The 16,400-nt window shown below is 43.4% G+C and overlaps 1 protein-coding gene across 1 annotated transcript; it reads right to left on the reverse strand.

Annotated features, from left to right (window-relative positions):
• Window positions 1-954: 954 nt before the first annotated feature.
• LOC130137175 (putative ATP synthase protein YMF19) lies at window positions 955-2,681 on the reverse strand. Its single transcript, XM_056307939.1, has one exon. It carries the CDS (start codon window positions 1,707-1,709, stop codon window positions 1,230-1,232), a length of 480 nt encoding a protein of 159 aa, XP_056163914.1. The 5' UTR covers window positions 1,710-2,681; the 3' UTR covers window positions 955-1,229.
• Window positions 2,682-16,400: the final 13,719 nt, after the last annotated feature.

Genomic DNA, 16,400 nt, shown 5'->3' on the forward strand with positions numbered 1-16,400 from the left:
TCGGTTTCGGAAGCTGGTCGCGGATTAGTGCGTTCTGCGCCGCCGGCGGCCTAAAAAAAATAAAAATCGAAGGTTGATCTCTCTGGTTGAGGCTGCATTATTCATTTATTCACCTTGACACGTGGGAAGGGCTTACTCTCCTAGTGGCTCGGCTTGGGCGAAGGTCCCTTTTCTGGTAACTGGAAGCGAAAAGCACACCTTTGAGATAAGGGTTGAGAGGAAAACCTCTTCCTAACCACAAATCCAGTGGTAAAGAAGTTTTGGTCCACATATGAAGAATGCGCTCAATGTGGGCCTTTCTATGATGGTCCAGTCGAGACGCTTAAAACTACAACCTGATATACGAGCAAGAGTTGATAACCTCTTAACCCGATATTTCAAGTGTATTGCCATAGCACCCCAAGGGTGATGGGCATTGAGTAGAGATCGAATCGAGATAGGACTTAAGTCCACACTCCAATTTGACACTCTACCCTAAACCGTTTTGCAAACTCAGCTGAACCACTCTCCGAAATGAGGGATTTCTGATATGAAATAGAAAGACCAAAATTTTGGAGAGATTCCTCATAAACTTTGGCTACAGCCTGATCAGCAATGACAATGTTATCACCGAGTACAGCATACTTGTCAAAGTACAATCCCGGATACACCTTTTCTGCACAATACCACACCAAAATATGATGTGAAGCAAATAAAGGCCATAAGGCATGATAACCGAGAGGTTGTCCGGCAACAAACGAGACCCTTGAATTCGGATTCCTAACAAAGTGTACCTCAAATATGTTGCATGCTAATGTTGAATTAACAACAGCACAAGCAAACGACCTATCGAATAAATACTGCATCACTTCAAACAGAAAGACTAAAGGCCACCTATCAGTGGCCGACTTTAAGTCAAAAGAGAAGCAGTGTTTATTGCCAACTAATCGATCAAGAGGAGCTTCTTGATTAACATTGGTATCCTTTTCATTTGTTGCAATGAAGCTAGCCAATAAGAACCTCTGATTGATCTAGTTTCCAATGGGGAAAATCCGCCTTTTGCCTCCTCCTTCAACCGAGCAACCTAGTTTTCCAGTCATAGGTGGCACTCCAAGCTCTTCAACAGAAGGTAGAATTGGACCAACAGTTCTTTCGAACTCGTCCAAATCCACCCCTGTGAAGAACTTCTTCATAGGATCAAGTGCATACCTGATTCTATGAGGCCACCGAACAACCAAGTTAGAATGAAATTAAAAAACAATGCTTCCTTGTCCGTGTGGAACATGGATTAGCATTATGTCATTCCTACAAGTGATCCCCCATCCAGGATTAGAAGAAGTGCTATATGAGGACTTTGAAATAAAATAGAATATGTTTCTTTCCATTCCTCGTGAGCCACTTATTTCTCCGAAAGACGAGATCAAAGTTATTTTCCTCCTTTTTCCCAATAAGTCGACGGACTTACACCATTGGGATACTTCGAATAAACTGGAGTACATATAGGATACACCGGTGCTAAAACCTTTTCTCAAGATATCTTCCAAACTGTTTGGGTCCTTGCTCCGGATCTTGTTCTCCCGGTGTGAAAGCAGTTGGTTCCGTAGTTTTAGAATTCTGCTGATCCCAAGTACTCCATCTCCATCATTGCATATGGCAATATAGAAAGTAAAGAGGAAAAGGCATGACCAGAAGAATTGTGTAAAATAAGTGAATTTATCCAGTTGAGGCATGTAAGATTTCTTTTTGAATCAAATTCCCGGAAAGAAAGAGAGTCCTTCCTGTACGAGTAGTGAAGAATTAGATAGAGCTTTGGTTGGTTGTTGACCAACGGAAAGCATGGGACTTTTGGGCGTATGAAGAAAAGTCACTTTTTCTTCTCTTACGATCTTTCGAGTTGGATGAACAGATCGCTCCTAAATACAGACGTTATCAACTACTCCTCCTTATCTTTTCCGCTGGCCTCCCTTTTTTAAAAAAAGTAAATTCGCACCCCCCACCAACTGTATTCGAAACTTCTGACTCGACCGGGATTCTTGATAATCCCCTCGAGTATAACTCTATACAGTCTCATCCCATAAAAAAGTAAATATCCGGTTAACAAAATCATGGTATAAGTATACCAAAAATGATGGAACAAGAAATCAGTTACCCTATCCATTATGGGTGCCATTTCCAAATATCTTCCAAATATATTTCCCGGAAAGAAAGAGATTCCTTCCTGTAGGACTAGTTATGAAATAGAAAGAATTTGGGTTGGCTGTTGACCAACGAAAAGAATGGGAATTGAAATGCAAAGCAGGATTTTCGATCAAATCAAAAAAGGGTAGCAAGAGAAAAAACGGAAGAAAAGAAAACTTTTTTAGGGGCAATCGTTAGATTGGTATCACATCTATAAGAACGAAGAACTTTGAAAGAAAAAGAATATATAGAATATAGGACTTCAAAAAGAAATTCGATTTTCGGAGTAAAAACAAGACAATAAAATAACTTTATCTCCCCTACTGAAAGAAGTATTGCTTTCTGCTCTTCAAGTTAGAGAAGGACTTAGACCATATGGTGACCGGCTTCGCGAGACCTTTTCGGTCCACACTGGCGAGGATGACCCCTCTCCCAGGCTAGGTTCTATTGGGCAGAGGCTTTCTCGATCAACTTTCTAAATGAAGAAAGAGAAAGGCAAAAGGTATCTTTTCTTTATATACGATATTAACTTGAACTCGCTACAAGTACTACGCTCCTCTATCTATCTCGTGTAACGTATGCAACTCGTACCTTTCAGTCTTCGTTCCTCTCGTTCTTCATTCTCATTCCTTTCGTTGGAAAAAAAAACTGTCTTTTCACACAAAAAAAAAAGAATCCCCATTGAAGAAGATCTCATACATTCCATTATCAAAGGCAGACGGTTACCTGGGAGTTGGATTGCCTGGGGAGTGTCATGGATAAAGGTCTACTGCAGCCTGTCGTAAGCTTTTTCCAACTCGATTTCTTTGGCTAGCATTCCTCTTCTTCTTTTTTTCCTTTTCATGGGCAGTCTATAATCTCCTGTACTGCATGATTAGTTTAAGTTATCTGTCTGCCCGGAGCAAAACGAGACAGAGCCAAGGGAAGCAGCGGCTTGAGTCTATTCACTAGCACTTTCGTAATTGTATAACCATCCTTTTTAGCTGTTGATCATCATAGATCCATCTTCCATCATTGCTTTTCAGGTGCCATTCTTACTTCTCCTTATGAGGGTCTTGCTTTTTCCTACGAGATAGTCACTCCCGGAAAGTCCTACTCCTGTTGTATAAAAATATTTCCAATTTGGATAACCAAGTTTGACACATATGGATGCCCAGAATAGGACAAAAAGACGTAGGAAAAACGTTAGCAAGTAATCCCTTCTCGTATTCCCCCTTATTCAAAAGGAATTGATAGAGATGAATCCCCTAGCTAGCAAGAGCAGAAGTAGTGCCAACTCTGCATCGATTCCCCGCATCTGAGAGCTCTATTAACATAGACTTTCGATCAAACGATTTCATTTTTCTTTCTTTTGATCTCATTGCCAGTCTCGATTCAATGGGGGAATAAAGAGTCCTTGGCCTTACTTTAGAATGAGAATGCGGCGGAGCTTATCTTCATAGATAGCAGATGTGCTGTGCCATTGATAATAATGTAGATACGGAAGTCTCTTTCGATGCTTTTCATAGTAGTTATATAAGCCTTCTTTCTAGAAGCCGTTAAGGACCTTTCTAAAAAAGAGAGAGGGCGGAAGCTAGTAGCAAGCGAAGCCGAGCGAAGCGATAAACCAAGTACTCCTTGAAAACAAGCACTGCAACAAAGGCTCTTCCTCATTATTGATAGCACAGGAAAGAGACAGAAGATTAAGCAGACTTTTCTCTGCATCTACTGCACTTCTACTTTATTCACTTTCGGAGATCGCTACGCCCCTTGGCCTATCAAAATGAGAGTTTCGGGGACCACAATGAGGAGTATACCCTTTCCATAAAAAGAAAGACCAACTCAATACAATTTCACACTCGACATTCCGCTTGTGATTGCTCTTAGAGAAGTAGAGGTGGCAAGGGCCGGAAGAAGAATCCCCAGAGAGAGCGAGAGCGGAATGTACGGAGCGGAGTTTGCACGAATCTGAGGAGATTCATACATAACTATGAACCTAGTAGTTAAATAAGAATCGAATTGAGTGCGACTTCTGCTCATCAAAAAACGTTTCCCAAGTCGTGTTGCAAACAGATGACTTCATCTATCTCTTGTATTGTTTGTGTCTTGTCTTGAATCCTCATCATCGGTTTCTGATGGTCTTACTCGCCGCTGGAATCTTAACTTGACGTCTCGGCGGCTTCCTCCTTCGATCCATCTTGAAAGTGCAGGGTCACCCTAGGCCGGATCTACTTCATCGACTGTGTGCTTGCTGCCCAATCCTTCCCAACTCTGGCCGCCTGTCGCTAATGTTTTCCGAGTAGCGTCTCGTAAGCATCTTCGTGCTGAGCCGTCAGAGCACAAAAGTGGATGCTAAACTAAAGGTGCATCAATGGATACCTTCTGCCTCAAACACTTCTCCAGCGGCTTTACTGGTCGCTGGTCTTCCATTCTCAGTGTCTAGAACTAGAAATTAGAGTAAGAACACCGGCTTCCCAATCGCCTACCATGTCTCCTCTGTAAGGTTTTTCCTCCCTCTGGAAAGTTTTTCGCTTTTATTTTTCCCTTCTCTCTCGTCTTTCTGTTAAAGTCTGTTGTCTTTTATTTAGATATGTTCGTATCTGCTCTTCACTTCCTTCTTTGGATTTGGATTGCTATCTACATAATCTTTTATCATATCATCCCTTTGAGAATATAATTTAATATGGATAACTCAAACACACATCTATCTACGAATAAAAGTGAAAAAGAAAACTAAGATTTTCTTATATACAATGTAGTCTTTTTGCTTCCCATCCTTCCTCTATCAAAGTTTTTTTCTCCATTGCGGATAGAGAGACGACTATAACCTTTCTATAAATTCAATTCGCTAGCGGTGAATTAGAGTAGAATGAAGTCTTTTATTTTATATAACAGTGCGATCAGATCAAGCCTTTCGCTCCTTGCTTGGCGGAATAAGCCTTTTGGCCGATTCGCATCTTTCCTCTCTGTCTCAATCGAGCCCTTTTGAGGGTAAATCAATAGATAAGTAAGGCAGGAAGAGGCTCCAATAAGGAAAAGGCTTAGGCTTTCCTCGCTAAAGACCGCTTTTCGCTTCAAGTGCTGCTCTACTTCGCTTAGGTAGGATGACGAATTTATCTCCTGGTCCTGTCGAACCAGATATTTCAAAACCTGTTAAAAAGATCACCAAACACTTATCTGTTCCATTTTTTTATTTTTTATATGAAAGTTTGTAGTGTAGCACTGTAAGGAGTAGAGCCGTCCCAGGCTTCTTTAAAAAAGTTTTTGAAGGAAGGGTGGGAAAGCCACATAGTCTCAAATCGAAAAGGGGAAAGAGGTTATGTCATTTTCATTTCCCAACAACTCTATAAATTCAGCTGAGATGTACTGAGTAATTCCAGTTGTAAATGATATGCAAATAAACTCTTTCCCTCCTAAACTTCTCTTCCATTTTTTATTCTTTGATTCAATATTGCCTTTGCTCTATTGTACTTCATCCTTACCTCCGCTTTTTTTCCCTGCCTAATATTCCAACATACCCTCCTCCTTATGCATCCCCATAGTCTTGCTATTACCCCTGCTAGATCATCGAAGATACTCCTCATGTTATTATAAGATCTTATTAGCCTGTCCCTTAGTACCTCGTTTTCATAAACTTGGTACCAGTCATTGCACTTGTTTAGATCTTATATAATGTTGGCGGGTACAGTCTTATTCTTCTTGTGCTTTCTAGTGGCCTCTGCTTTTCTTGTGGGGAGAGATTAACTAAGGCCTCGCATGAGAGAGGTTCATCTGTCAGCCAACAATCAGTCCAGAACTTGACATCTTCACCATTACCAATACGCCAAAAGAGTCCAAACTTGAGAAGTTCACTGCCTTTGTTTTAAATGCTTTGACAAGTGTGAGAAGAGTTAGCTTTGATGTTTGATGGGATCTCAAAGATAGATCTCAGAGCTCGAGCCGACTCCGACTAAGCCAATCCCAGTAGAAGCCACTACTGAATTCTGGACACTCCGGTCTTAGACTTTTTAAGATGGTGAGCTGCTAACTTAAAATCTCCATTTTCCTTACTTTTTTCAGTAAAAAAGTAGTTAAGACGATCAACGTTTGAAGACAAAGACACTCGACGTTTAGGAGAGGAAGATGAAAGCTCTGCTTTTCAGTGATGGAGGGAGAAGGGAGTTCAGTCTCGTCTGTCTTTTTTAAGAAGAAAAAAGCAAGTGAAAAGGAAAAAGGATCAATATCAATGACTTCGAATGGAATCTGATCCCGCCTTTCTTAGCCTTAGTCTGAGTAAGAAAGCAACATCAAGTTCCGCCCCTACCTCCGACAGTCTAACTATCTTCTTTTCTTTGCTCGCTTCGCTCGTTATATCGACAGCAAGACAACTTTGACTCGTGACGAGAATCGCCTTGAGTTTGAAGAACTGTCTTATTGGGACCAGTACCAGACTGACTAAGACTAAGCTAAGAACCACTTTGCTTCTTTCAAGTCAACGGATTTTCACTCTCCACTCCATTTCATCCCTTGCTCGAAAACATGGGGTATGGACTCTTTATTAAAAGGTTAAAAACCTATTCCTTCTTTTAAGGTGAGAGTTGAATAGGGAGTCTTCGTCTACTCTAGGCTCACTCCACCCCCGGTCTTGTCTATTCGATCATAGGGCTAAAAGCTTACGTTGCGCGCTAGCCTTTAGTGGAAAATCCTTTTCTCGCTTAGAGCTGAAAGCTCAAACAATTCCGTCTTCAGACAAAAGATAGGGAAAGCGTCTCTTAGGAAAAGAGAGTTCCTTTGAAGGAAGTGGTTCAGGTAATTCATGACTGGCTGACCAATCCTTAGAAGGGCGGGTCCTCCCCGACTATACCGGGGCAAGCGAGAAGAGCAGAGTCGTGAAAACTTAGAACAGTGGCTTAAAAGCACCTTTGAGGTTAGGATTCATTTCCGAAACTGGGCAAGCTCAGAAATTGCAGGTCAGGATCTTTTTGACTCGTGCGCGGAATCGAAACAAGCCTGTCAATTCCTAGCTGTCGAAAGAACTTCTGCCTACCGAACATGATCTCTATGCCACAAAGTAGATTGCCAGCAAAGATCCCCGCAGACACCCTCTTTATTCATAGGTTTTTTTTCCACTATGCCCCTGATTTCATCAAAACGAGCTAATTTCAAAAATGACCGCCCCCTGGTCCTATCGAACCAGTTACTTCATTCCTGGATCGGCTTTCGCCCGGTATTACCTAAAAAATAAAAAAGAATTGAACCCTTACTCCCCTCTTCTAGTTAGCACGTAGTGGGCGTGGGACAGTGCCGTCTTTAAGGCTTAAACAATTCCTTTTTCATTCTACCGATCCAAATCCCAGTTCGTCTAACACGAGGAAAGTCTCCTCCCTTTTCAGTGGCACGAGCTTCTTCTTGTGATGACACTTGGGATCAAATCATTTGAGCCGGGTGTGGGCTAGAATACCCACCTTGCCTCCGTTGGACTGATGCTTTGATAAATTTTTTTAAATAAAGAGCGGTTACGCCATCAACAGCTAAATCGATGGCACTCGCCTTCTTTCAGCATTGAATCAGTAACTTTCTTCACCTTTCCCACCTCTCCCTTCCGCTTCTAAGCAGAATAGCTCTTCTTCCTCCCCTCGCCCTAGGGTGACTGAAACTACCTTATGCTACCTCTCTTTCCCTCTTTCTGGTATCTAGCGAAATGCCAGCTGGATTCCCTAGTTCCAATGTTCTTTTGATTGCTAAACTGTACTTTAGTCTTTCCCTTTGAATCCCTTCTATCCTTCGCTCCTTACTCTACTCTGGCTACAGAGCAGAGCCATCTTGCCATCATGAAGCGTAAGACATCTCATTGGAAGTGGAATGCCTCTAATGAGCTCTTTCCGGCAGCTAGTCTCGGGTATTCTATCCTCCCATCCATCCTTCCGACAACGCATTCAATAGCATAGCCAATGGCCCACTCACTGCCTTACTTGAATTAGGAATCTCAACTCGATCTTAGCGGATCTAACTTGAACTCCTTCTGTCTTAGCCTACCATCTTTCTCTTCTATCCCCTGGGTCGTTTGAAAAGCATCTCTCAAGAAAGGGTTCGGATTTCATCTATCTTTCTCCGGGTGTTCACCCTACCTTTTAGCCTGTGAAATGAAAGCAGTCTAGCCAAGCCCCGAAGTCACTTTACTCTCTTGATCCGAATCCCTTTCTGGTGAAATGAAAATTCCACTGCGCTTAACACTTGGAGTTCGAAGTGGGATAGAGATAATGAGCTCTTTAGTTGAACTGGCTGCTATCTTTCTAAACAGTGGTTTTCTCTTTGATACCGATACCCTCTCGTCCCGAGCTTCTTTGAAAGTGCTTTCTTTTGAGTGAAGGCAGCATAAGTGCATTGGTCACATAGGCTTGAACCGCTCGAACCTATTTTTGGTGGGTAGTTGAAAAGGCTTTCAGGAGCATAGCCTTATTCAAAAGTCATTGATAGAGGAAGAGTCATATTAATGATATCCCACTAGCTAAGGAGCTTTCCCCAAGACGATTCTTGAATCATAATAAGTGCTAGTCCGGGGAAAGAAAACCAGGAAAGGAATGAAGACCCAGAGGAACGAGGTATGTTCTTTTTAGCCAACAAGCTAATATCCTCCATCAAAGTACTCAATCAGCAAAGAGAGCAGGGAAGAGGGGGATTTCCCCTGAAAACAAGGTTCGACTTGCATGTGTTAAGCAGACAGCTAGCTTGTGATTTGGATCGACTGACAGGCTCGAACGACAGGAAAGCGAAAAGCCTATACGAGCCTTGGAAAGTCATATCCTTACTCTAATGTAAATATCTCGACCGGAAATCACTTGTAAGAGAAGGTACATATACCGGAAGGGAAAGATCATTCTAGTTGACATCTTATGAATGGAATGAACTCACTATAAACTCAAAAGTCAGTATATAAGGGGAGGAGAACCGAAGATATCAAGATGAATTTCCTTAGCTCATTAACTCAAGAACTTGGTCGATTCAAAGAGTTCCAGATCCACTCAGCTCTTACCTTTTCCCGAAGCCTAATTTCCTAACTCAAGGAGGAATGCCTAACTCGGAAACTAAAAAGTGAGATCTTCTCTAAGGTTCTAAAACTTCCTTTCCAAGAAGAGAAAGAAGTCAACAACTAAGGAATGAAGTGCTCGACGAACGGGATAGCTCCGAGGGAATGGAGGAATTGCCCAGTATTATCCATCACTATATTATAAATGGAATAAGAGAACAAAAGACAGAAGAAGGCTAGTGCGCCCGGTGAACCCGCTTCGACCACTGCCAAATCATACTCAATATCTGACTGAGATCCCGGCTTCTAACACATCCAAGTCGGTAGATGAAGAAAGGAAAATAGACTTACGGAAACAAGGAGCTCAGTAGAGCAAAGGACTGAAAAATCCTTCTTCGATGAGGATCTCTCGCCCGTTTAAAAAAGGGATGTAATTGACTCACTAATTTAAACTTCCGCTCATTCTTAGTCTCTTCTTCCGCTTATCTTCATTCAATCAAATTCACTAATTCCAGAGGCGTTTAGCTGCTCGAAGAGTAGAGTCAATTCCTGCTGAGAGGGGAAAGTAAGAAAGAGAATAGCTATATCTCTATGTGCCCTAAGAGTTATCCTGTTTGAAAGTCCCGGTCTCGATTCCATTTCTATGCTTGTGTGAGACTTTCTTCCTTTCTTCCCTTTGTTTGATCTCCTGAGGTGAGTCCGGTGGCTCCATAGCGGTTTCATAAAAGGGATGACATAGCCGTACTAAGGCAACAAAGAAAAGGCCTGGACTTTCGTTTGTTCTCGTGCCGGGGGTAATAAGTTGCTGTTCTTGGTCTTCATACGACAGAAGAGCCGATGGAATCTCTTTCCTAGCGAGGGGAGGCGTGGCAGGGACGTAATAGCTATTGAGGCTGCTAGCCGTCCTATGGCTTCGGTGGGGGTCAGGGGTTGTTGCCCTAAAGATTGCCAAACTTCCGCTTTCACTAGAAAGGAAGGAAAGGCGAAGTCAATAAAGAAGAAAGACCAGGCGCAAGGCCAAAGGCAGCATAGTAGAGAAAAGCTCTTCCTGACTCAAGTCTTGGAGGGAGGGCAGCTACTAGAAGAGGGGTTCAACCCCGGCAAAGTCAACATCTTACCTGGGAATTTCCTTATTAAAAGAACCCAACTCGGGAAAGTTCTTAGCAAAGTCCGACGTCCCATCAGGCAACCTCCTCTTTTTGATTTTGTGCAGGAGTAAGTACCCGTAAATCGTAGAGAAGACAGAGCGGGGAAAGCTGCCTTATGTAGTTACCTGCTCTTTCATCGGGATTAGCGAATTACGGCAGAAGATCTAATCTGATTCGAGGATCCTAGCCTTCTTTGCTATTCGTTTCAATATCTGCGGCTTTTGTGCCAACCCTCTTAGAAGGAAGAACTCTGGGAAGTGGAAATATTTCCTACCCTTCCGGGTAGTTCTTCCTTATGAAGGTGGGGCTGTAAAAGCACCGGTTGAAGGACCAACTTTTTGGACTGCTTTTTCTACTGCAGCTACGGCTGCTGATCGATCTAGTCCTTTGATCTAGTCTAATAGTTTTCCCGGTAGCCTGTAGAAGTAAAATGCTACTATAGCCGAAAGGCATTAAGCTAATCACGGTTCCCGCTCTTAGCCGTTGGGAGTCCGATGGGCAGCCAAGCTAGTCTTGATATCTTCGGTTCTCCTTCTCTCTCTTCATCTGCCAATATGACTGGTCCGAATGCCCACTGTGTTCGCTACGCTCCGTTCGTTTTTCCCCCGTTGCTTATTCGCCCGTCTTGCGTGCCTTAGGTGGTGTTCTTTTCACGTGCGATGATCCCTCATAGAGTTCTGCTTTAATCCGACTCAACAAAAAAAAGAGTGATAAACCACTCCTAAACTCACTAGCCTGGTTTTCACTCCTCCCTTCCTTTCCTTAAGGAGATATGGGCGAGTCTTTTAGTCCTTCGAGACCTTCATTTGGGGATCGTACTTGACCCATTTCTGTGAGAAAAGTGGAGTGGTATGGACCAGCTCAAGTGGCTCGTCAGTTTGGCCTGATGCAGATGGTTCCTCTTCTTCCGCTAACTTCCCTCACCTCCGATCTGTCTAATCGACTCGACCTGAACTTGGATAGTAGAGGCTTGTTCAGATCAATTTCAACACGGATACGAGCATACTTTCCCCTTGACTTCGACTCAGTAGTTTCGTATATTTGGATAGTTCGCCCAATTCGATTCCCTAACCTCCACAGGAAAAGCTTGTCATATGGGAATGCTCGTAAGCCTCACCCCAACCACCACTGTCTCAATAGAAGCTTCCTCAGGGTCGAAATTGGGTTGCCATTGCCTCACCGTAATGTACTGGTCAGCTACCATCCAAGGACCATCAAAGAGCACATGGCCATAATCTTCACTTTCAAACTTAACCAAGAAAAACTCATTACCCAGGTCAGTAAGCATAAACGGTGATTTCAGTTTCCAAAGTTGGCTTAGACGTCTCACCATGAAGTTGTAACCCAGTCTCTTACCCAAGCACTTGATAATCAGTAATGCGGCCTCATCCTTTTTTGTCTTGTCCTCAGCTGATACTCTAATAGTGGGGCAGTACTCCTCTTCGTCGGAATCAAGTTATGAGTACTCCTCCTCACACCAGTCCACCATAGTACTCTCCTCAAGAGGGATACCCACCACCTTATCTTTATATTATACGAGAACTTCCTGGTCTCCCCTCCTCGGCCCTCCACAAACACACACCTCCAGAACCAGCATCCCCCTTCGCACCTTTTGAGTTCTTTTGGCTGTAGCTCTTCGTCGTCCAGATGCATTTTTATTTGATTGTACCCAGAACTTCTGCCCATGAATGATATACTAGACAGACATAGCGGTTTGAAAAAAGAAGACAGATTGATGCCAAAAAGACATACTTTTCGTATTAGCGAAACTTGAAATGGGATAGTCTCAGGATATGCTTTTTCATTTGAAAGTGTCCGATATCTCTGGCATAAGGGATAATGGAAGGGGCGATTTGAGGAAATCACTTTCTTCATAGGCACAAGATCTCAAATAGAGGGCTCTTCCCTCTCCCTCTCTCTTTCATGAAAGGCAAGAAGCAGCTAATCTGACCTTAAACGCGAAGAAAGAGTGATATCCGATTTGAGATTCAAGAGATTCTGATTCTTAGTTATTGAATTTTGCAGTTATAGGAATTGCTGAGTTGCTTACTCGTTGAAGCTAGATAAATATACTCTTCATAAGAGCTAGGCCTAAAAGTAAGTCAAAAACACAGGCTTTTTCTAAAGTAGCACGATTTTCATGTGACTTATTAAGGAAATCGGCATTCAGACAAAAAGGGGTTGGATGCGATTTATCTTGAGGAATTGATAGTATAAGAAAAAGATCCCAGACAAGGCCAAGACGAGAAAGACCGAGTGAAAGGCATAGTAGATCGAATCGACTCCTACCCACCTGAGCCTATTTAATAGTTAATAGGAAGTAGAGAGTGGAGAGACCTGCTAAGTAGCATGGATTGTACTTTCACCAGAAGTAGAGAAAAATAAAAATGGAACCATTCCCACACACAGAAAATAGAAAAAGATCTATCTTGGGGAGAGGAAACTTATCGTCTGCCAAAACTGGATTCATTCCCTCATGATGGAATGGCTACCTTCTGTGTCTTGTCTACTCAAGGGAAGAGCGGGATACTTAGCGTAAAGGGGGGACAAGGCCGAGCGCATCTGCACCTTGCTCCAGAGTGCCCTCCAGGGGAGCAAGCGAGAACCGGGGCGGTGGATGGGACATTGATCCAAAGGTAGAGTACGGTACGAAGAAGCCTATTTCCTTAGGCCGTTTAAGGCAATGATAAGCCCGGCCTATTTATTTGCATAGTTGAAAGTCAAACGAAAGATGGGAGGCGAGCTTTGTGAGGTCAAGAGGAGAGGAGCTAGAAGCCTTAAGGGCTAGGCCTGACCTATTCCCTTCCTCGCTCAGGAAATTCAGAAGGAAAGGCATAAAGCAAGTACTGCGAACCCTTTTAAGCACGAGATTGGACAGTTGTGATTGGATTTGATTTGCCAGTTGTAATTGCGCTTTCACCCATGATGGGATTCTTTGGGGCTAGGATCTAAAGAGATGGCTATGAGACTCATTCGGCTCACAATCAGTTTTCCTTACCTTACTAATATCTTCTTTCGCTACCAAAGCTTCGGAGTTCTATTCCTTCTTGCGCATTGTCTTTTTCAATGCAATGGAAAGTAAGCACTATTCGCTTTCAAATGCGTAGCGCACTATTCTAAGATGCTACGAATGGCAAAAAGTATCTTGAAAGAGTAGATTTAGGTGCCTGCTTTCTTTCTCAGGGTATGAACTCCTCCCTTGAAGAAGGCCCATGTTGTGGCAATTCCACCCAGAGGGTATAGTTACTATAACTAATAAGAAGCATAGTACAGTCAGTGTAGAATAATAGAATCTCTTATTAGCTTATGAAGGAAGGAAGCAAGTGTAGCTTTGAAAGCAGCAAGGAGCCATTAGGGGAAACCTAGATTCAAGGTCGGAAGAATCGGAAACAGACTCGAAAACGGAACCCTTTCTCTAGCGGCCTCTTGGCTTCTTTCTTTACAGTCAGTCCAGGCCAGTAGCTGCTCCTGGCTTTCGGACAGCTAGAGCACCGACAGATAGAGCGAAGAGTCCATAAGGAGAGGAGCTTGGCATTTGAGATCCGGAAACAGGGAAAGAAGCGAACGAAGAGAAGTGACCTACTCAGGAAACGAAGGCAAGCGAAGTGAACCTAACGTAACGATAGGAGAACTGAGCTAGTGAAGTGAACTAAAGAGAATGATGAAGTGACCCAACAAGCAATTCCTTGAGCTGCGCGAAAGCCGTTGCTTGTTCTCTCAAACCTGTCGAGAGAATGTATAATAACTCATAAAAATAGTAAAATGAAATCGGAGAATCAAGCCGATATCGAAAGTGTTCTTTGAATGGGAACCGGACTGAGAGCTGGGAAAGAGGACTCGCCAAATAGCGGTATCCTAATCCCGCGTCTTTGGCCAAACCATGCTCCCCTCCTTAGAACCCACCTGTCTTCTTTAAACTTGTCATCCACGCCCATCTTGGTTTGAACACTTTCCGGTCTTAGGGGATGATGCCTTCTTTAGGTGTTGAAACATGAGTGAGTTGCTCCTTATTAGAGTTGAAACCAACCGAAAGCAGCCTGCGCTGGCTCGCTGCACTGAAAAAATGATAAGATATTCAAAATGATATTCGGGCTTCTACCCGGCGGAGTTCTCCATAACTGATCGACCGGTGAAAGGAAAGCGGGACCTCTTGAAGGGATAGCCGGACCCGTTGAAAGTCTGGCAGTTATTGATGGCTCGGAAAGAAAGCAGGGCTAGGTGTTCTTCCCTTAGAAAGGAGCTGTTCGCCTCGAGGCTGTACTATTCTCCTCGACCGTGTCAGGTTTGAGAGGGTAGGCACTTCTTATCTTACAGGTACTGGGCAGCCATGGGTGGATGGCATTTAAAGATAGGAGGAATAGTGGTAAGAAAAAAGAAAAAGGAGGAGCTCTATACCTACCACCAACCAACCTAGAGCTTAGCTTTTCGTTACCCTCAACAGCAAACCCGGACCGAGGATTAGGGCTATACCCTCCATCCATAAAAGGGGACCCCCACGAACGAGCAGAATCCAACCGCGCTTCTACAGACAATAAAGCAACCCTAAATCAGTGACACACGAAAGCTTGATCCTCCATTTCGGAATATTAGGAGCAAAGACCAGAATTCGTTTCGTTGGAAGCGAGGCTGTATAGATGTCAGGCGGTTTGGTTTCGCCTCTCAAAACTCATTCGACTGAACTAAGGCGACCAGCCGCAGCAAGGGGAGAGAGACTCGTTCCATGTTAGCAGATCGTCTATTTTCTATTGGGACCGTTCCACAGGGGGGCCGGCGGGCTCTAGCGTAGGAAAGGATCGACAGGCCCAATACAAAAAGTAAGAGTTTTGGGTGGTCTAATGGAACTTGTCTAAGGGAGTGCCCTTATGGGCATAACAAGACCCTACTGGATACAAACACAACCCATAAATCAATAGTTTCACCTTAGTACTGAAAAAGAAAGCCCCCAAGTTGCCCCTATGAGGCTGATCGTCCCTCCATTGCGGGACGCCTCGGCCAAAGCTACACCTCTTAGCTCACCTAAGGGTGAAAGAAGATTGTCGGCAGAGATGTAGGCACGTGTTGTTTAGATGTGTCTACCTTCTTCACCCCGTGAATTCAATATCTGTCCAGCCCTTCTTTTCTTTTTATTGCTTGCTTTTCCGGCAAGATAGCAGATCTCAGAAGGGAAAAGATTCAAGACAGAAGCATTGCCCGCAGGGGATGATTCATAAAGAGAGGTGAGAGTTTAGCCTCTTGATTTAGGAGTTCATACGAGAGTGCTATCAGACTCCCAGAAAGTCGTTTTGCCAGTAAGAAAGAGAAATGTCGGGGAATCGAGAAAAGTCTGGTTGAAGGAATAAGGTAGGAAAGACAGAAAGAAAGCAAGTGAAGTGCATGATTCGGAATCAAGTTCATCTTGATTGAGAGTTTAAGTCAAGGAAGGAGTCAGCTTTGGCCTTCGCCTTTTGTCAATGGCTGGATTCTACCCCTCGGGATAGCACTACTTTAAATGATCGGGCAGAAGAAATCAGTAAGCAATGAAGTAAGCTTGGTTTGGGCATGAAGCTTGTGTATCGAAGTGAAAGTCAAGGATCAAGTTTAGTTCATTGATCCCAGGGGAATGAAAGAAATCAGTAGTTCAGTTATAGGGGTAGGTTCAAGCAAGGTTCGTCATTCTTTCTCACTATCATTTAGAAAGAATCAATCTCTTTGTACCGCTGCCCTGCATCAAGAGAATCTAATAACAGGCTTGCTCGTGGTAAAGAGGCGTTATCAGCTTGGTCTTCTTTCAAGGTGGAAAGGAGAAAATGAAGCTTGACTCAGGTAGGGAACATGCTTAATGATTAGCCTAAATTTAGGAGCAAAATAGGTCAGCAGAGACTTAAACGTAGAATCGGTCTTGAACACAGGAATTGTCATCGAGTGCTACTCTATAGCCGATTATGGGGAACCCCGGGATTCACATCTGCGACTACACTAACTAAGACACATATAACCCGTTCCCTCATAAGCAAGTTTATCGACCCAGTCTTTTCGGGAGGAAAAGGATGGAGTTTCCCAGCCTAACTAAGGACGGGGGCCTTCCGCTTCAAGTTGAATCTAGAGGAAGGCCAGTTAAGCCACACTGCAAG

This window comes from Syzygium oleosum, unplaced genomic scaffold (genome assembly GCF_021117445.2).
Source record: "Syzygium oleosum isolate NSW1041296 unplaced genomic scaffold, Sole_v2.1 Sole_v2.63, whole genome shotgun sequence".
Lineage (NCBI taxonomy): Eukaryota > Viridiplantae > Streptophyta > Magnoliopsida > Myrtales > Myrtaceae > Syzygium > Syzygium oleosum.